At 40.6% G+C, this 20,961-nt stretch overlaps 1 protein-coding gene across 3 annotated transcripts in view; it reads right to left on the bottom strand.

Annotated features, from left to right (window-relative positions):
* The window catches only part of LOC134956875 (putative ferric-chelate reductase 1), a 234,925-nt gene that overhangs the window by 36,486 nt on the left and 177,478 nt on the right, over positions 1-20,961 (bottom strand). For 2 of the 3 annotated variants that reach the window (XM_063938760.1, XM_063938759.1), the window contains exons 12-15: positions 19,206-19,303; positions 18,961-19,019; positions 18,690-18,827; positions 7,556-7,669 (exon numbers count right to left, since the gene is read on the bottom strand). In XM_063938760.1, the coding sequence (XP_063794830.1) occupies positions 7,556-7,669; positions 18,690-18,827; positions 18,961-19,019; positions 19,206-19,303 (409 nt within the window). The remainder of the gene's footprint in view (positions 1-7,555; positions 7,670-18,689; positions 18,828-18,960; positions 19,020-19,205; positions 19,304-20,961) is intronic. The other variant, XM_063938761.1, reaches the window with a different exon arrangement.

Genomic DNA, 20,961 nt, shown 5'->3' with positions numbered 1-20,961 from the left:
TTGCATACAGGACGAGTGTACTTTTTTTTTTTAACAGCAGCACCCCTGTATTTTTACAGCATACAGGGCCAGTGTACTTTTGTTTTAACAATTTTTACAGCATACAAGACAGGGCCAGCACCCCTGTATTTTCACAGCATACAGGAGGACAATGCCCCTGCCCCCTGTAAAACACAGTGACAGCCAGGACAGCAACACCCATGTACAGCTGCAGTACTCCTAACAGGTCATGAAACACCAGTGACAGCCAGGACAGCACAGGGACACCACAGTGACAGGAACAGCACCCCTACAGAACACACACTGACCCCCACCTGACGCCACTACCCACAGAGAGACAGAGGTCTGTCTCTCTCACTCTCCAAGTCCATAGTGAAAATGGCGGCGATGCGCGGCTGTTTATATGGAATCCAAAACCAAAACCCGCAAGAATCCGACAGTGGGATGACGACGTTTTGCCTTGTTCTGGTTTCCGAGTCTGGCGGGAAGTCTCAGGCAGTGAAGTTCGGGGGGTTCAGTTCTCTGAGAACTGAACCCGCTCATCTCTAATATATATATATATATATATATATATATACATACACACAAGAACCTCCGGGTGTGGCACTCCAGGACTTAATAGAAATCACGGCTCCGGACCATACAGAGTTTTATGTATATATATATATATATATATATATATACACACAAACACACACACACACACACACACACACACACACACACACACCTCCCCTTGGGTGTGGAACTCCTGATACTTGAAGAAAAGACTCTTTACTCCAGCATGTGGTCAGCAATGTTTCAGTGCTTTATTCCCTGCACTGTCATCAGGTGTGTTATCAGCCGTGTGTTGCTTGTACTAGCAGTGTAAAAATGTGTGTAAAGATAATTACTTATTGTTGTCAGACCAAGCAGTCAACAATTTGGAGTGCAGTATATAGATGCAATTGTTTTTCCAAAGAATTATTACTAGGTTGCTTTGGTAATTAAACAGATAATAGAGTGCTCTACTGCACAAACTCCATGTCGATTCCTCAAGGGAGGCTTCATTCCCTTACCAAGATGGCCACCAAGGATAGTACTGTGCCTTCACAGCAGCATCTTGCCACTGTGTAGCAGTGATTTAGTGGGAGACAGACATCTCCTGTGTGACTTCAGTTAGAGATCTAGGCCCTCATTCCGAGTTGATCGATCGCTAGCTGCTTTTAGCAGCAGTGCACACGCTAGGCCGCCGCCCTCTGGGAGTGTATCTTAGCTTAGCAGAAGTGCGAACGAAAGATTAGCAGAATTGCGCGTGAAAAATGTCATGCCATTTCTGAGTAGCTCCAGACCTACTCCTATCTTGCGATGAATGCAGTCTGTTTAGTTCCTGGTTTGACGTCACAAACACGCCCTGCGTTTGGCCAGCCACTCCCCCATTTCTCCAGCCACTCCTGCGTTCTTGCCTGGCATGCCTGCGTTTTTTAGCACACTCACTGAAAACGCTGAGTTGCCACCCAGAAACACCCACTTCCTGTCAATCATACTACGATCACTCGAGCGACTGAAAAACGTCGCTCGAGCTTTGGTAAAACTACAAAGTTTTGTGTAAAAGTACTTAGCGCATGCACGCTGCATACCATGTGCTTGCGCATAATTGCCATTTTTTCACTTGATTTCTGCGCTGCGAAAATCGGCAGCGAGCGATCAACTCGGAATGACCCCCCTAATTACCTGCATCACTGCCATTCCAGCATCCCACAGCACTTCCCACTTGTCCACATGTTACAAGTGGAGTACGCAACTGCACAGTCTCCAGCAAAATGACTACTCTGGGGAAATATCATTCCCTAACCAAGATGGACACAGATAGTGTATCTATGCATGCCCTGCATCATCTTGCCACTGTTTATGAGCATGTATTAATGTAGCTCCTGAGATCAGCGACATCACCCTGCTGTAACTGCAGAACCCCACACCGCTACCTTATGAGACCACAGTCACTGTCTTGTGAGTTACCTACACCCCTGCTCCACTGCAGGCTCCACACCGTCATTGAATCAACCGATGTAACAGTTAGTATGGCTGAATATTCGCTTGCATAAATAAACCCCAAAGCCTGGTTAAGTTACTGTACTAGTCATTGCCTACACAATAACTGCTGGTGTGTACAGTACCCTGCTCAATGATAAAACTGAACTCACATTCCATTCCATACACCATATAGTCACCAGCTGTTTACTGTAACATACCCTGGGGCAGATGTATTAACCTGGAGAAGGGATAAAGAGGTGATAAAGCACCAGCCAATCATTACGGATTTGAAAAATGACAGTTAGAAGCTGACTGGTTGGTGTGATATCACCTTGCACTTATCACTGCTTTATCACTTCTTTATTCCTTCTCCAGGCTTAATAAATCTGCCCCCCTGTTCCGCTCAAGCTTCCATCCATTGTTAAACATTGTATCTCAGCTGTATGACACCTGTCTTCGATAAACTAACCACTGGTTGAGCAACTGGGCTTTTATAGTGTCAGGATATTCCGCTGGAGTGTACATAATTCTGTCATACCAAGGCATCTGTACACACATATTTTCAACAAGTTATGGGCCAAGGCACACAAGTGTAAAGTATCCAGATGCCTAGAGCACACATGTAAAGACACAGACTGCTACAGAAAAGTGAGGACAGCACATAGTGTTTCATATGCAGTGCATCAGTACAGAAATTGATTAGTGCACAGAAGCTGCATAAATATTTCTTTGATAAGCATGTACAAATGAGCTACAACCAGAATAGGGTTTATCAACTGAAAGATACAGAAAATTAATTATACAACATGGAAGTTTACTATGGAAATGCTACTACAGCATAAAAAATTGTGGAAAGTAACATTGTACAACACAAAGCTATGTGACTGCAGCAGTATGAGTGATTACATAGAGAAAATTATGTCTGTCTCACAGCAACTAATGTCTGTTGGAGTGCAAGTAGTTAGGAGGAGATTGCTACAGCGATGCTACATAACTTGAAACCTGAGTTTGACTTCATAGTTGTGTTGGTGGCAAACACAGCAAAGTTAACTACAAACACAGTCAGAGCAAAGTTATTCAAGTTCTCAGTGCATGTGCCTTACACACAAAGAGTAAAAAAAATCTGAAAGTTCAAGTTCAAATGTTATAATTGTCACAAAATAGGTGACAGAGCATTTGAGTGCAAGCAAAAGAATGTGAATACTATGCAAAGCAAGAAATGCAAGAGCAAAGATGAGGTAGCCCTGAGTGTTATAGATAGTCACAGAAAGGATTGTTGGTGTATTGATTCAGATACAACAAGGCATTTCAGCTGCAATGAGAAATGGTTCACCAAGTTACTCAAATGTGACCATATTATGATCAAAGGGATTGTCATTATCTCCCTAGCCGCATAAACTGTTAAAAAAATTTAACTGCGGCATATAAAGTAACACTTTTCAGAGACCATCTCGGGTTGCGAGTGTAAAGAAAAAGAAAAACTGACTGTGAACAAAGTATCATCTAAATATCAATATTGTGAATACATGTGCCGCAGAGAACATATGAGGACTCTTGTTGAAGTTAAAATTTCTCTTGCTGAATTAGCTGATACAAGGTGCAACAGCAAAGTGGGGAAAATTAGCTATAAAAGCTCGAGGTTGGGCACACTGAAGTTGGCAGCTGTGTGAAAATACCTGGATATAAATGTTACAAGTGTCCAAGTTGACAGTACTGTATATTAAAAAGGGCAGAAGCTGAATTATTTATCGGTAATTAGCATGTTGAAAAGACAATCAAAGGAATTAAACTGTACTGTATAACATCATTTTGCTAGAGACAAGTTATGTCTGCAAAAGCAATTAAAAGCTCTGCAAGCGAGTACCAATAAGTGTTTACTGGCAAAACATCAGCTCTGTAGTAAATAAAACTGTCTGCTAAGATTAATATATGCCTTGCTGAACTAACCAATGTACTACAACAGTAGTATGAGGGGAGAAAAAAAGATAAAAAAAAAAACAAAACAAACAAAAAAAACACCCAGCAAAATGAGCTAAAGGATTTGGACATTGACTCCAGCAGCTGTAAAATAAGGCAGTTTATATGTCACAAAAAACCCTACGGACAACAAATTTATAAGCGTAAAAGCTGGGATAAAATAAACTTGTGGACAATAAATGAAGTTGTAGATAGCATTGTTCCTGTTGTTTAGTCTTTGCGAAGAAATTTAAATTTGCAGTCGTAAAGCAATACTCTGCTAGAGGCAGAATGGGAATACTGGGTACGCAGCTGCCGCCGCCAAACTTGAGTAATATGCTAGAAAATCTGGGTCATTAACAAATGCTCCAGTGGGGGATATATCCCTGATGGCATCTAATGCTGCTACACCAAGGCCCCCACCTCCTCCAGAGGTGACATTACAGCAAGTATTAGATGCTTTTACATCTTGCAAAATAAAATTGGGAGATAAAATAGAAAAGGTTCAGTCTGATCTCTCCCAATTACGTAATGACGTTCAGCAGATACACAAAAGAGTAGTAGAAGTGGAGACCCACATTTCAACTCTGGAAGACTCCTACGTTCTATTAAAGACAGATGTGGCCTCTATAAAAGCGCAAATGTCTAATATGCAGAATAAAATCTCCAATATGGAAGAGAAATTGACAAGGGATAATGTGCGACTAGTGGGTCTCCCAGAGAAAGAAGAGGATCCCATGCCAGAGGAATTCATAGAAAAATGGCTAACAGTTTTGGATGCAAGGCGTTCACCCCTCAGTTTGCAGTAGAAAGAGCGCATAGAGTTCCAGCTAGAAAACCTTCTCCAAGGACATTCATTGTCAAATTGTTACACTACCGGGATCAGGACACCATATTAAGACTGGCAAGGACTAAGGGAACAGTGTTAATGTATTCGTATTTCCAAATTTTTCAGTGGCGGTTCAAAAAGACAGAGCAAAATTCATACCTATAAAGAAATGCCCCAGGGAATTGAATATTGCGTATGCCATGCTTTTATCTTCTCAGCTGCGTATTGTTGTGGACGGGAATCAAAAATTTTTACAACACCAGGAGAAGCTACAGCATGGCTGGATCTAAACTAACCAGGTCGTAATCAATTGCCTCTGACTAATAATAGTGTAGTAAATCAGTACACAATGGTGGTTATTCCGAGTTGTTCGCTCGTTGCTGTTTTTCGCAACGGAGCAATTAGGTAGAAAATGCACATGGTATGCAGCGCGCATGCGCTTAGTTATTTAACACAAAACTTAGTAGATTTACACTAGGTCGAGCGATGTTTTTTCAACGCTCGAGTGATCGTAGTGTGATTGACAGGAAGTGGGTGTTTCTGGGGGGAAACTTGCCGTTTTCAGGGAGTGTGCTAAAAAACGCAGGCATGCCAGTTAAAAACGCAGGAGTGGCTGGATAAACGGGGGAGTGGCTGGCCGAACGCAGGGCGTGATTGTGACGTCAAACCTGGAACTAAATGGACCGATCTGATCGCAATCTAGGAGTAGGTCTGGAACTACTCAGAAACTGCAAGGAATTATTTAGTAGCAGTTCTGCTAATCTTTCATTCGCTATTCTGCTAAGCTAACATACACTCCCAGAGGGCGGCGTCCTAGCGATTGCAATGCTGCTAAAAGCAGCTAGTGAGCGAACAACTCAGAATGAGGGCCCATATCAGTATGCATATACAAGTTGGATATTGAGTATGGAGATATAAGCTATTATTGTGGTTACTTTTTATGTTTCTTGATCTTGTCTTTACTGTGCTGGTATTAGTAAATTATCACTCAGTCCTAAACACAAATAAATCGATATTCAAAATAAGAAAAAGTTGTAATAGAAACTAGAGTCTATAGTAAGAATTAAGATTATCGCTGGGTGGTGGGAGGTTTGTGGGCACCAGTCAATTGGATAAGTGATATGATTGGAGAGCCTCTATTACTTTTTGGCTTTGGGAAGTAATAGCCATAACGATATCTTTGGGATACTGGAATAAGCTAATGGGTTAATTATACCTCAGGTAAAGGGGTGTATAGGGTCGTGGGGGAATTATGTGTGTCATGTTTATGTAAGAGAGTATTAATGATGTGTATGTTATGTTTTTGTAAGTGTGTAGACTATTGTTTTCTCCTCCCAAAATGGATGATTTTTTATTTATTTCTCTCAAAGGACACCCACACTGTCTCTTTTTATATGGTAAGCTTAACTTAGAAATGGTTAATTTTCTGACTTGGAACTTCAGGGGTCTTAATGATCGATTGAAGAGGTCATTGGTCCTTAAAATGCTCAAACAGTATGGCTTGAAAATCATATGTTTACCAGAAACACATTTAACAGGCGACAGAATACTAACTAAAATTATTATTATTATTACTAACTAAAATTATTATTATTATTATTATTAACTCTTAAACGCCTATGGGTAGGGTGGGCATACCATTCTGAGCACACTTCTGCATCTCGTGGAGTTTCGCTACTAATTAACAAATCAGTTCCCTATGTATTAAAGTCAATATCGATCGATCCCTATGAGCGATATGTGTTTATAGAATATAATTTTGCCTCTAACCCAATATTTATACTGGCGGTATATATTCCTCCTCCATTTACATATGATGTTTTGCAACGAGCTGCATGATTTACTGCAACAGCTCCTGCCACTCCAGTTATCTGCTTGGGGGACTTCAATGTGGTACTAAATAAAACTATGGACCATTGGCGCACAACTGCAGGCTCTAGTGGTCAGGATAAATGTGGGTTCTCTGGCTGTAAAGCAGAATTGGGTAAGTTTTATGCATGGAAGCATAAGCATCCTAAAGTCAAACAATATTAATGCTTTTCTCCCACACACCAAACATTCTCCCGTATAGATATGGTCTTGATATCTCATGATTTTCTTCCCAGAGTTCTTAATACTGAATATAAATCAAGAGGTATTTCAGACCACTCCCCATAAATTTTGAGTTTAGATATGGGTGGCCCAAGAGAGTTGAAACTCTGGAAAATGCACCCTTCATGGCTACCTTAAATGGGAGGCATTATGGGAAGGATTTTTTCTATAGAACTCCGTCAGTGCAGATATGTTCATAATATGGGATGCCTTTAAGGCTTTTCTTAGAGGCACCCTGATTCATTGGGTAGCTGAGATTAAACAGTCTTTTAGGCAAAAAGCTAATGCATTAGAATTTGATTGTATAAATAGGGAGACACAGTATCTGCAAACTAAAGAGGAGGAGGATTGTATTCAATGGTTAACCGCTCAGGAAGCATGGTGTTCTCATTTAACAGATATGGTAAATAATAGGATGATGTTTCATGTTTCAGTCGCATAGGCTATATATGCATGCGGATAGGCCAGGTAGCCTGTTGATAAAGCTAGTATGGGCAGACCTACCAGGCTTGTGCATTTCATAAATAAGGGCCATGGACGGCTCTGTAGCTATGTCTACACCGGAAATAGCAGAGTTATTTACTTCTTTTCAAAAGACCTTATATGTTGCCCAATCAAACCATGACCCTTTGGAAATACAATCATACATCGGAAATATCGACCTACCATGTCTCTCTTTGGAAGATATAGAATATCTTGATTCTCCTCTGACATTGGAGGAGGTAGGGGTAGCAATTAATTCGATCCTTGGTGGTAAAGATCCCGGTTCAGATGGGATCCCTATAGAAATATATAAGAAATAGTGACTGACTGACTGTATATGTATATATATATATATATATATATATATATATATGTATATATATGGGCACACTGGGCTAAACTCTGCTGTGCTGTATCCATCAAGACTCCAGATTAACTGTGCAGTATAGTGACTGACTGTATATAGGGGCACACCGGGCTATACTCTGTTGTGATGTGTCCAAAGGACAAGGACAATTCCATCTGGCCAATTTAGGAGGCTAAAGAAAAATTGTACAGATGAGAACATCTTTCTATCACAAGCAAATGATATGAGAGAAAATTTTGAGGCCTGTGGATACGACAAAAGTGAGGTGACTAAATCATTAGATACTGTAATCCAACTAAAAAGGGAAGACTTATTAAAGAAAAGAGTAAATAAGGGAAATAAGGATAGAGAAAATGAAAATAAAAATGGTCTTTCACATGTAATTTTTCAACTCAACACCGTGCGGTAGAAAGAATTATAAAAAAAACACTGGCCCATTCTAAGAAAAGATCCTATTATTGGCCAGGATCTTCCTCAGACACCTACTTATATCTTTAGAAGGGCACCTAGTCTTAAATCCCGGTTGGTCAAAAGTTTATTACCTACCATTCCTGAAAGCCCAAGGATAGTATTGGAGGGTTCTATAGGTGCAGAGTATGTGTGGCATGTAAAAATATCCCTAGTACTTAAGGTAATAAGAAAAAGGAAGTGGTCATTAATGATAAGAAACATATAATTAAAGACTTCATAACGTCATTCTGTGAATGTGATCTACTGTATAGAATGTACGTGTAATAAATTCTACAAAGGTCGCACTAGTCGTCAGTTGAAGGTGAGAATAGGGGAACATCTGCAAAACATCTGTAAAGGATTGGATGTTCATGCTTTGTCCTGACATTTCAAAACTACACACCAATGTAAAGTAAAATGCATCAAGAACTTCTATGGCCTTAAAAAGGTGGAACCTGATTTAAGGGGTCAAAATATAGCAACCAAACTAGCCAAGAGTGAGATGCAGATGATATATCATTTGAAAACTTTGAATCCAACTGGTCTTAATAAAGAAAATATAAACAATCCTTATATACACACAGATGTCCTGGGTGGTCAATTTAATGTCCCTCCCCGGACGTCTGTGGGTAGACAATATTTCAGGTGCACCAATAAAAGAGTTTTAATAAATATTGCCCCAATTCTATCAAGAAAAGGGACCGATAACTTTATACCGATTGCCTCTTATTAAAAACAAGCTGCTCCCACTTATAGCTAGAAGTATACTATACGTTAATCACAGATATATTATAGAGAGAGAGCGCTACACACCTGCAATGTCTATAAACTTATAGTGCAATTTAAGGTAACAATTATACCAACATAGTATATATAAAAAAGTGCTTAAAATATTCTTTATATATTATAAACAATTTATTGCACATAAAAAGCTAGATCTTTCACAACTTTATGTTAATCACTGATTCACATAAATGGAAACACTCAGAAAGCTAATGGTTACTAAAATAGCTATTGGGACAGTCCTTGGTCTCCAACTCCAGTGAGATACATGTGTTGCCACTCCTAATAACAAACTTTACTTTGTGTCAAACGACCATGATTGGTAATTTTGTATCGTTATTATTTCCAAACTCTGATTCAAGTGCTGAACTTTTGATTTAGTAGAGTAAGTCGGTGTAGGCTCATGCAATATTTCAATGTATCAGAGTTTTAGTGGAGGAATGTCATGAAATGGTGGTGCTCACCTCCCCAGCAGCAGAAGTCCAGATATTGTGCTCCGGAAAACACAGTGCCCGGCTGCGGCAGCGCGCCGCTCGATGTGTCTCTGCCGGAGTCGCGTATTCCCGGAGTAATTGCAGCCTCGCGTGCTGACCTCAGTTCTTCCAGTTGGGGAGTGAGAAAGCAACTCCCAGCTGTGGCTGCTCGCTGCTCAGCTTCTCCTCGTTGGTGCTTTTAAAGGAGATCCTCACCAAGATGTATGTTGGAGGTACTTTACCAAGGTATCAGTTCCGTGGTCCCAAACATAGGTGTTTGGGACCACAGAACTGATACCTTGGTAAAGTACCTCCAACAGAGTTTGGAAATAATAACAATACAAAATTACCAATGATGGTCGTTTGACACAAAGTAAAGTTTGTTATAAGGAGTGGCAACACATGTATCTCACTGGAGTTGGAGACCAAGGACTGTCCCAATAGCTATTTTAGTAACCATTAGCTTTCTGAGTGTTTCCATTTATGTGAATCAGTGATTAACATAAAGTTGTGAAAGATCTAGCTTTTTATGTGCAATAAATTGTTTATAATATATGAAGAATATTTTAAGCACTTTTTTATATATACTATGTTGGTATAATTGTTACCTTAAATTGCACTGTAAGTTTATAGACACTGCAGGTGTGTAGCGCTCTCTCTATAATATATCTGGTCTTCATAAAGACTTCAAAATCAAATGGTTTATATAAAGTTAAAATATCCATTTGAAATCATGATAACTTTTGGTGACGGTATTTGAAAGTTCTATATATTTTTTAGTTCTGTTTTTTTAATTTAGCTTTTTTAATTTTGCTTTTTTATTACTTCTCTAAAATGGCTACTTTGAGGTAATTCCATTCTGATACCACACAATATGGCGCCTATCTAAATAGAGGACATTAAATGAATTTGGTTTGGACGCTTAGAGTATGTGAACAATGGGATTACATCACAGGAAGTGACGCGCCAGTGGTGAACCGCAAGTGGAATGCACACCGGTATAGGGCATTTCGGTTGTGGGCGGAAGTCATATGGGAACCGAACTCCGCAGCAATACTACCTCAGAGGATCAGAGCTATTAACCGGACTGACACAGGGGGACGGGATATGTTAATGTTCATTACATGATAAGCTCTGTGCATTTTAGATTTAGAGAATCCATGTCTGGAAATAGGTAAAACCCTCATTGCCCTAATTGAGAGCAATTGACTAATGGGAGGAGGTATAAAAAGTTGCCCATGCTCCTGCTCCTCATGCCTTGAGAAAGATACTCTGGGAGGTATCAAAACGCATTGGTGAGGCGCATAAGAACGTCAACTCCACTGTGGTTTGCCACTAGCACTGTATTTCCGGGGACACCGGTTTTAACATACTGTTATATGCATACTGTCTACCACTGCGTGTGTAGACAATACATCTTGGTGCGAGTCCATTTTATTCTTTGTATGTCATGATTTTAATTAAATGTTTATTCAATTTATTACACTATGGGAGCTTCTTTGCATTCTTTGAGGTGAAGAACACCAGCATACGGATCTGTTTGGTTTTGTCCTCTCCATTAGAAGCGCATATGTCCACCTGATGAGTAGACCATCTACAGGGGTAGGCGTATCCAACCCCTTCATTACTTATTCTCATATGAATTTTCATTAATTCTGCACTATGATGTTTTAATTTATTTATTTTGAGGTATTTACAACAGAAAATACTGCTGAAAAACAATGTGCTAGTATCCAACTAGTCCTCAACTCTAATGAGCTGGATAAGCGCTTGAATACCCAGGTGGTAACATTATTCTTCTTTCAAGACTAATTGTGGCTCTGCAGTATAGTAACTGTATATAGGGACACGCTGCACTATACTCTTCCCTGTCCATCCAAAGACTCTAGACTAATTGTGGCTGTGCACTATAGTAACTATATATAGGGGCATGCTGCACTATACTCTGCTGTAAATTGTACTGTTTGGTGCACTGTGTTCACTCACATCTATAATCCCTATGATTCCATGCAGTGATCTGTGAACTGCAAGTTAAAAATACAAGAAAAAAAAATGTATAGCTATTGTTTATTTGTTTGTACTGTTTGCACTGCAGCTCTTTATCCTATTGCGCTGTGTTCACGTATATCTATAAGCCCTGTGATTCCACGCAGTGATCTGTAAACTAGAAGTAAAAAAAAAACAGAAAAATAAAAATATAGTTAAGTTCTATTGTTTGTACTATTTGTTTGCTGTACCCTAGTGCACTTTCTTCTTTTGCATCTAACCCTGTGATTCATGCAGCTTGAAAGAAGCTGCAAGGTATAAAAAAACATTAAAATAATATATTGTAAAGTTCTATTGTTTGTACTGTTTGGTGCGCTTTACCCTAGTGTGCTTTCTTCACGTTCATCTAACCCTGTGATTCACGCAGTTTAAAAGGAGCTGCAAGTTATATAAAACAATATATCATTATGGTCTAGTATTTGTAGTATTTGGTGCGCTGTACCCTAGTGCGCTTTCTTTACATGCATCTAATCCTGTGATTCACACAGTTAAAATGGAAAACAATGGGTTTAGAGCTCTCCAACCTACTGCCACCAGTCATGATGATGGCAATAGTCTAGCATCTGGTAATGTCAGCGCTCAAGGGCATAGTTGATCTAAGCCAGGGCATTTAAACCCAAAAACCAAATAAACAGTTGTAAAGATAAAGAAAAAAAATCTCTTATAAAGGGAAGGTTTGATGTACAAAAACATAAAATTGCCAACATGCCATTCACCACATGCAGTGGCAAGGACAGGCTCAGGTGTTGGCCTTTATTTCTGAGTGGTCTCATGATGCCTCAGACTCAGAGACTAGAAGAGGTGTAAAAAAACTGAAAACCAATAAGGCTGTAGTACAAACTGCAATCAGAAAAAGAAATGTCACAAATGCCTGAGGAAAGTCTAAGTGTGTCCCTGAGTGCTGTGTGTGAGTTTCAGATATTATACTCACAGAGAAGCCGCCTTCCACCATTTTTGATCCCTCTGTATATGTGGGGATGGTCAGCATAAGTATTGCTGATGACCTAGAAATTGAAGATGCCACCATGGAATTCCAAGAGGGGGAGGGGGAAATTTGTGTAGCTGACGCTGGCACTAATAAGGATGTTGAGGATGAGGATGTTGTTTGTGTTAGTCAGGCACCAGTGGAAACATCTCTTGGCCAGGATAAGAAGAAGGACATTGTCATGATTGGGCATAGGACCAATAAATCCACCTCTTTTGTGTGGAAATATTTTTACCAAAATCCTGACAACTTTGTCAAGCCACCTGAAGCCTTTCTGGAACCACAATAAGTAGAGATAGGGATTTAAGCATTTAGGAACCTCCACCCTATTACATCATCTGCAGCGAGTTCATGACAAGTATTTTATAACATACACAACTGGTGCTAAAAAAATAACAGCAAGCAGTCTAGCATCAGCTAGCTCCCTTCTCTCTAATAGATGCCAGCACCTGCAATCCCCACCACCAACATATTCATCCTCAGTATCCTCATTAATGATCAGAGATAGTCCTGCCACCATATTGTCAATTATAGGTGACTCCTCTTCTTTCCAGGATTACTCAGAAGACTCCATGAGAGCTAGGCCTGCTGTTGCTGCTTGGGGTGGTTCTTCATCCCAGAAATGAATGAAAAATACTGCTAGCAGTTGTTCCACAAAACATTTGACTGTTAAACAATCCATTGCTAGGAGGAGCAAGTATGACAGTTTTCACCCAGTCGCACAGTGCATCACTGACGCAAAAAATCCATTCCTCGGCTGTACCAGGATGTTAAATAAATCTAATAATTGCCCTACAAAATACCCTTGTACCCACTGTCCACGTAACCACAGATATGTGGACAAGCAGTAGTGGGCAAACTAAAGATTATTTGACTGTGACAGCCCACTGGCTGGGTGAATCGCCTTCAGCAACAGCAGCAGAAGCATTATCTAACAAATGCCAGCTCATTCAGAAGCAGGCTACTCTGTGTATCACCTGCTTCAATAAGAAGCATACCGTTGACAACCCTTTAGAAAAACTGAGGGATGTCATAGCAACATGACTTACCCCAGTTAGTCTCTCCTCAAGATTTGTGGTTTCTGACAACACTACAAATATCGTGAAACATTACAGCTGGGTGAATTGCAACACATCCCCTGTTTTGCTCACACAATTAACTTGGTGGTACAGGGGTTGTTGTTTTTTTTGACAGAGGCATGCAGGAGATGCTGTCTGTGGCCTGAAAGATTTCGGGACATTTTCGGCATTCAGCAACAGCATGCAGGAGATTGCAGCACCTGCAAGAAAAATGTAATTTGCCCTGTCATCTACTAAAGCAAGAGGTGGCAACAAGGTGGAACTCCACCCTTTATATGCTTCAGCAGATCAAGGAACAGCAAAAAGCTATCCATAGCTATACGACAAACCATTACTTTGGGAGAGGAGGGGGAATATACCTTAGCCCAGTGCAGTGGAGAGTACTTTCTGTCTTGTGCGAGGTACTCAAACCCTCTGAAGTAGCCACCTGTGAAGTGAGTGCTGACACTGCTAGCTTAAGCCAGGTGATTCCCCTAATTAGGCTTTTGGAAAATCAGCTGTAGAAATTGAAGCAGTAGATTAAACAAAGCGAATCTGCAAAGTATGCCGGACTTGTAGATCAAGTACATGATTTGCTTCACCAGGATCCAAGGGTTGCCAATATCTTGAAATCTATTCAATACATTTTAGCAACCATGCTTGATCCTAGGCTTAAGTCGCATGCTTTGTCTTTCTTTCCAACTGACCCAGATCTTAAAAGATACAAAGAGCTCCTGGTAAGCAAGTTGGCAGCTTAAGTGCCCTATGGCATGATGTCTCCTCATTTAGAGTCTTCAGTGGAAGGCCAGAAAAAAACTCAGCTTTCACAAAAGGCCCAGTGGTGATGCAGATAAGTCAACCCAATATTTTGACATCTGGTTGGGGCTAAAAGAATTGCCTAACTTTAGTGACACTTTTACCGTAACTCCATCTGATGCAATCACTATCCAAAGAATGGTGGAGAATTGTTTCATGACACCATAGAAATATAGATATGTCAGAGTCCCATTGAGTACTGGAAGGAATAAAATGGCAATTTGGAGGCCCTTGTGCAAACTGGCTTTGCATTACTTAAGCTGCCCACCCTCCAGCATGTACGCGGAGAGAGTATTCAGCAAAGCCGGGAACATTGTAAGTGATTAACGTAGGAGGCTGTTTCCTCAAAATGTGGAAAAGATGATGATCATCAAAATGAACTGGAAATTCCACGAGGAAGACCTTTTCCGGCAATTACGTCAAAGTACAGAGACTTCTGTAATGGTGGATTCCAGCGTGGATGAATTCATATTGTCTAAGGAGGATGTACACACTGATGAGGGTGAGGATGGCAATGATGATGACATCTAGCCACTGTAGCGCTGTTGCCTTAAGGCGTTTGATAGCTTGTTTTGTGGGGGCCTAAACAAACCATACACTTCAGCCACAAAAGCTACTGTCCCTGTTGCTGGAGGGCTTGGTTTGTTAAACTGTGCATGTCCTTTTTAATATAAAACATAGGGGAGGGTAGGAAGGGCCCAAGGACAATTCCATCTTACACTGCCGTTCATTTCTCCCACTGCTGTGTGTCAGTGTTTATTAGATATGCCATTAACTGCCGCGTGTTTGTGCTGCTGCTCTGTCACTTAGTAAACCAGCCAGCTCGCTGCAGACTTTGGCCTAGAGTGGATGAAAACAACATTGTGAGCTGTAAGGTGGTCAAAATTGTCTGCAAATGACTGGAAATTAAGGTTATTGAGGTTAATAATACTCTAGGGAAAAAAAGGCCTAGATAAAGTGATTTTAGCTTTTTTTGTAAATTGTGGCAAAAAATCCAAATCCAAAACTAGTCGACGAATTAGAAACAAATCCAAATCCAACAAAAATGGCCCGGTGCACATCCCTAGTTGAAAGTATTTTGATGGCCTTGGCCCCAGTTAGGTCTATATCATTGGTATATTTATACATAATGTCATACTGTTGTGGAGAGAACCTAACTGGACTTAGGAGCAAGAGGGTATGAGATTTGGGTCAAATGGATGAGGAAATGTGGTCCGCTGCTCTTGGGAAACCTAGAGTATCTACAGTATCAATCAAGTTTCGACAGATTCAATTATTCATTCTACATCACACATATACAGTAAGTCGATTAGTTAAGATTGGAGGGCAAACATCGGATTTATTTCCGAAATGTAAAATAGAGATTGGTACATTTTGGCATCTTTTATGGAGTTGCAGAGTAGTTAGTCAATTCTGGGATAAAGTTAATGATGTGATAGTGGAACTGGAGATATCAAGAAGATTAGTTACTCCAGTGGCTTGCTGTTTGGGAGTAACTGTAAGAGATGTTAGTGAATATGAAAAGCAATTAATTATAAATATGTGTGTGTTGGCGAGAGTCTCTATAGCTCGTTTATGGATGGCTTCAGATGGTCCTGATATAGGAGCATGGCAATCGTAGGTTAGATCAATGGTTCAGTATGTACAGTACATAAAGTTTGTGAGAGAGAATCCACATTTCAACAAATATGGGCTAATTGGAATGGTTCCAGATTTGATATGGGTTAGGGAAATTGAAGAGTCACTCTTAGCGGATTGAACCCCTGAAGGGTTAAGGGTATAAAAAAAAAAAGAGTAAAATAATTTAGATTATGTAGCAGAATGTAATATTGAGACAGTATGGGAAAAAGTGATTGAATTCAAAACTTTCTTGTGGGTCCCTTTTTTATTATGTAAGTGGTTATATAATTAATGCAAAGTGTTGAATTGTTAATGCTGTGCATTTCGGAAATGAATATGTAAATTAGAGGTCACTTAAATATTTATACACTTGAGAAATAAGGGAGGGTGGGGGGGGGGGAATAAGGATGCTTAACACAAATACATATTGAATACATGGATTTGAGGAAGAGTGGGGGAAGAGAAAGTGGGGACAAAAAGTGGTTATATTATTATTTAGTGGTGCAAGTAAAAACATTTCTTAGTGGTACTGCCGAAGGTGCACACGCCAAAAAATGGGTGTGGCCGCATGCCACACAGGGCATGGCCAATCAAAATGGGGGCAGGATACACATATGGGGGGCCAGATACACATATGACCCCAATAGTGCAGTGCCAGATACACATATGCCCTCACAGTGCCAGATACAAATATGTCACCACAGTGCCAGATACACATATGCCCCCACAGTGCCAGATACACATGTCCCCACAGTGCCAGATATGCCCCCACAGTGTCAGATACAAATATGCCCCCACAGTGCCAGATACACATATGCCACCATAGTGCCAGGTACACACATGCCACCACAGTGTCAGATACAAATATGCCTCCACAGTGCCAGATACAAATATGCCCCCACAGTGCCACATACACATATGCCCCCACAGAGCCAGGAACACACAAGCCCCCCACAGTGCCAGGTACACACATGCCCCCAATAGTGCCATGTACACATATGCTCCTCACAGTGCCAGGTACACACATGCCCCCCACAGTGCTGCTCACCGCTGCTAGCTGCTGCTGTGTGTGTGTCAGGGGAGGAGAGCACAATGCGCGCCTCTTCTGCCCCTCAGTGCTCAGTGTGGTGGTATGTATCTCAAACCAGGCGCCTGTTCATGAGCCAATCAAATCTTGAGGTCCGGCAGCCAATCAGGAGCCGCTAGTTTGAGATCCTACACGTCACCGCCGGACTGAGCAATGAGGGGCAGGAGAGGCATGCATGCGCTCTCCTCCCCTGACACACAAACACAGCAGTGGCTGCAAGTAAGGTGGATGGCCGGCGTTACTGCATACCGGCTGTCAATTTCTTACCGGTACGCAATACCACCCTGTACAGCCATACTTGCAGCACTGATTATAATCAATGTAAAATGATTGCAAAATGTTGTACTGTAAATGTTGATATTCCGGAAATATGTGAAAAATATTTATATACTTGGGAAATAGGGGAGGGGGGTTAAATGGAAATGAGGATACTTAACACAAGTACAGATAAAATGCACTGTTTTTAATATTTGTATATAGATGTCACTTAAATATTTATACACTTGAGGAAAAGGGGAGGGATGGGGGGGTAAAGGGAAATAAGGATGTTTAACACAAATAGAAATTATAAATATACGGAATGATATTCACAATATACATAATAAAGAAGTATGCAGTATTATACTAATATTAATATTATACAGGGAAAAATCAATACGAAATTAAAAATAAATTAGGACCTAATGCTAAAAATGTTATAAAGGTGTTTTTTTTTTTGGGGGGGGGGGTTTGGGGAGGGGGGATTTTTAATTGTTAATGTTTTTATTTGTTATGTATATGTATGTATTGTTGGAAAAAAAGATAAGTAAACAAAACTTAATTTAAAAAAAAACAAAGCCCACTTGACAAGAGTTGCAGAGATCCAAAACCAATTTATGTACCAGAAATTGGAACTAAACTTACCACCATAAGTGTTCTAGAAAATAGAGGCCACAGAGTTCACTAAAGAAAGTACATTGGGGGTCATTCTTAGTTGTTCGCTCGCTAGCAGTTTTTCGCTGCTGTGGTTCGTTGTAATAGCACATTGCGCCGCATACGCATGTGCAGAAGTGCCGTTTTTTAGCCTCATCGCTGCTCTGCGAACAAATGCAGCAAGCGATCAACTTGGAATGACCCCCATTGTGAGAAACAAAAGAGGGACCATCATAGCTACAGGCACAAGATGTTAGCAATCGACTTTGATACATAGCACTGTTACGTGATGATAACAATGGAGTCTCAGTCACTAGAACTGGTCTGTATATAGTGTCAGGACATGCAACTGGTGTGTATATTAATCTGCCTTACCACAGCTCCAGTACACACATATTTCATTTTCCAACAAACACAGCATAAGCATCATATTAACATCATTTTGTGTATAAGATGCATTAAAATGGAAAAACGTTGCACGTAAAGGCACTCAAAGTGACTAGAAGTGCTGTTTAATATGCAGAAAGGCTAGATGTGAGGGAATACATCTGTATGCAGCAAAATGGTGCATTTTAGTACAGTAAACATGTCACAAAAAACATAATTGCAGCAGTAGAGTATGTAGTAATGATGAACACATTTATAATATTACAAAAGATGCGTGTGTTATGTTCTTATTACAGTAAATGGGTACAGTAGTAATCTCAGGGGGTTTCTCACCTTTTATTTTGAGCTGCACATTTGTCTCCAGGATAACATAGAACAGAAATTCCCATGAAGTAAATCCACCCATCACCTTGGCCATCCATTGAGTTGGGCTCTGGTCCACAAGAATCAGGCCGAGGAAAATAGCAGTCACTGATGGAGGGTGGAATGTGGTATGTTTAGTAGTGGTAGTAAATGAAGATTTATTTACAGTCTAAATAAAGCACATAACTGTAGACATATATTAGACAGCGATATATGAAATATATAAATATTCTAGTATTACCTGCTAGTATCTTTATCACTAGTGCGTTGAGTCTATGTGCCCAGTTAAAGATGAACCGCCTGTGGTTAAAATACATGTTCGGATGGTCACTTACAGCTACTATTACAGTCACACGATTTAAGATTTGATAGAAATGAGATGATATTTGTTATATTCTTCAGGATTAGCACAGCTGTGTACCCAGGAAATGAACAGTCAGATAATAGTATTTTAGCTGAATAAAAATGTTTCCTTAGAAAGTTTACCTGCTGTTGTCTGGGTGTGGACGAAATAGAGCTGCGATGGGTTGGAAGAATGACAGTACCATGACTATGCATCCAATGACTGGATGGGCACCTGTTCCCTGTGGAAAAACAAAATGCAGTGCAGTTATAGAGACTAACCAATTCTACAATATCAGCTTTTGCTAATTGGTGGTTGTCATTTTACTGTAAATTGTTTTTCAAGATGTGAATTTGGAGATCAAACGTATCTCGATGCTGAGACAGATGCACTTCAAGAGAATAGAAGGCCCATGTACAGACTCTGTCTGGGCCCCCTCCTCTATAGCCACCTATGCTATAGAATCTGGGCAGTACGGTCACTATTGGACCCTAACGCTTTCCCATAGTCTAGTGCATATGCGCAGAACTCTTGTAAAATGGCACGGTGGCCATTTTCCCAGTTACTTTGTTACTGCGCAGGTGCGAAAAGGCAGGAAAATAGCCACTGCAAATTTTCCTGTTGATTTCTGCAGTGCTGCTGCCGACATGGGACTCCGGAGGGTAAGTATTGGCAAAAATGGGCTCAACTTTTCATCAATTGATAAGTTGTCATTACTGACTATGGTGGTGTTATTAACAGAAAACAAATGCGTCACTGCAGAAAATGTGAAAAAAAAGATTTATAATCACTTGATTCATTGGCCCCTTGATTGGTTAGTATATTAAAGTCTACTTGTGTGATATTAGTCTAATAAACCCTATCTAACAAGCTGGATAGTAATAATCATGGATGGTACAGCAACAGAGTCCCAGATTTGAGGCACTAGGCAGCAATATTTGTGGCATCCAAAGATAGGTCCCAATATGAAGGTACTGTATTGTATCACAGGCTGGAAAGTTGGGAGGTACAGTACAAGGTGTGTGCAATACGTTTCTGGATGCAGAAAAAGTATTTAATTTACAAACAAAGTGAACATTAAATTTTTTCAAAGTATTCGTCAGAGGAGTCCATGCAAAGTTGCATGTGCACAAACCACTTGGTGAAGCAGCTTCTACATGCCGGTGACACAAAATTAGACCCATGCAACTGTGATAACAGAAAGTCACAGGGCGCCAGGTCTGGACTATACAGCACATAACCAAGCTCCTGTGTGTGTTAATGGGCCAGAAAATCCACCATTTTCCCTCATTTGTAGGCAGGTGCATTGTTGTGATGAAGAACGGCACAACGAGTGCAAATTCTTGGAAAGCACCTGGAATTGGCTTCCAGCATTTGCGGCAGGCATTGATTGGCATGCCAGTCCACACTGTTACACAGTGGCATAGAAGCCAGGCCACAAAAACAGTCACCATCTGCTTGGCCATGCTGCGCTCACATCAGAACTTCTGTGGCAGTGCAGTACCAACTGTGGTCCACTGGGACAACTGTTATTTGGTCTCTGGATCAAAACTGTAGATCCAGGATTCATCGCCACTGATGATCTCCCATAAAGCACCAAGTCACCTCCATCTGCTCTTGAGTCAGTTGATGGGGCATCCAGCATGCAGAAACCTTGCTCAGTTAAGCTTTTGTGGCGTATCAAGCAGATGAATTCCAATGAGGTGCCAATCTCCTTCTCTAACTCGACCATGATCACCCTGGCATCCACCTCAGCCATGGTTCACATGGCAGCAACGTTGTCCTCAGTGATGGTAAACAGAGGTCAGCCGCAGGGTTCCTCATTTTCCAGGGACCATATCCCATGCCAAAACTCTGCAAACCACTCAAATACGGTTTGGTACGGTGCTTCCTCCCAAA

The sequence above is a fragment of the Pseudophryne corroboree genome, chromosome 9, assembly GCF_028390025.1.
Source record: "Pseudophryne corroboree isolate aPseCor3 chromosome 9, aPseCor3.hap2, whole genome shotgun sequence".
In the NCBI taxonomy this organism is placed as follows: Eukaryota; Metazoa; Chordata; class Amphibia; order Anura; family Myobatrachidae; genus Pseudophryne; species Pseudophryne corroboree.
This window is presented reverse-complemented; position numbering and strand designations above follow the sequence as displayed.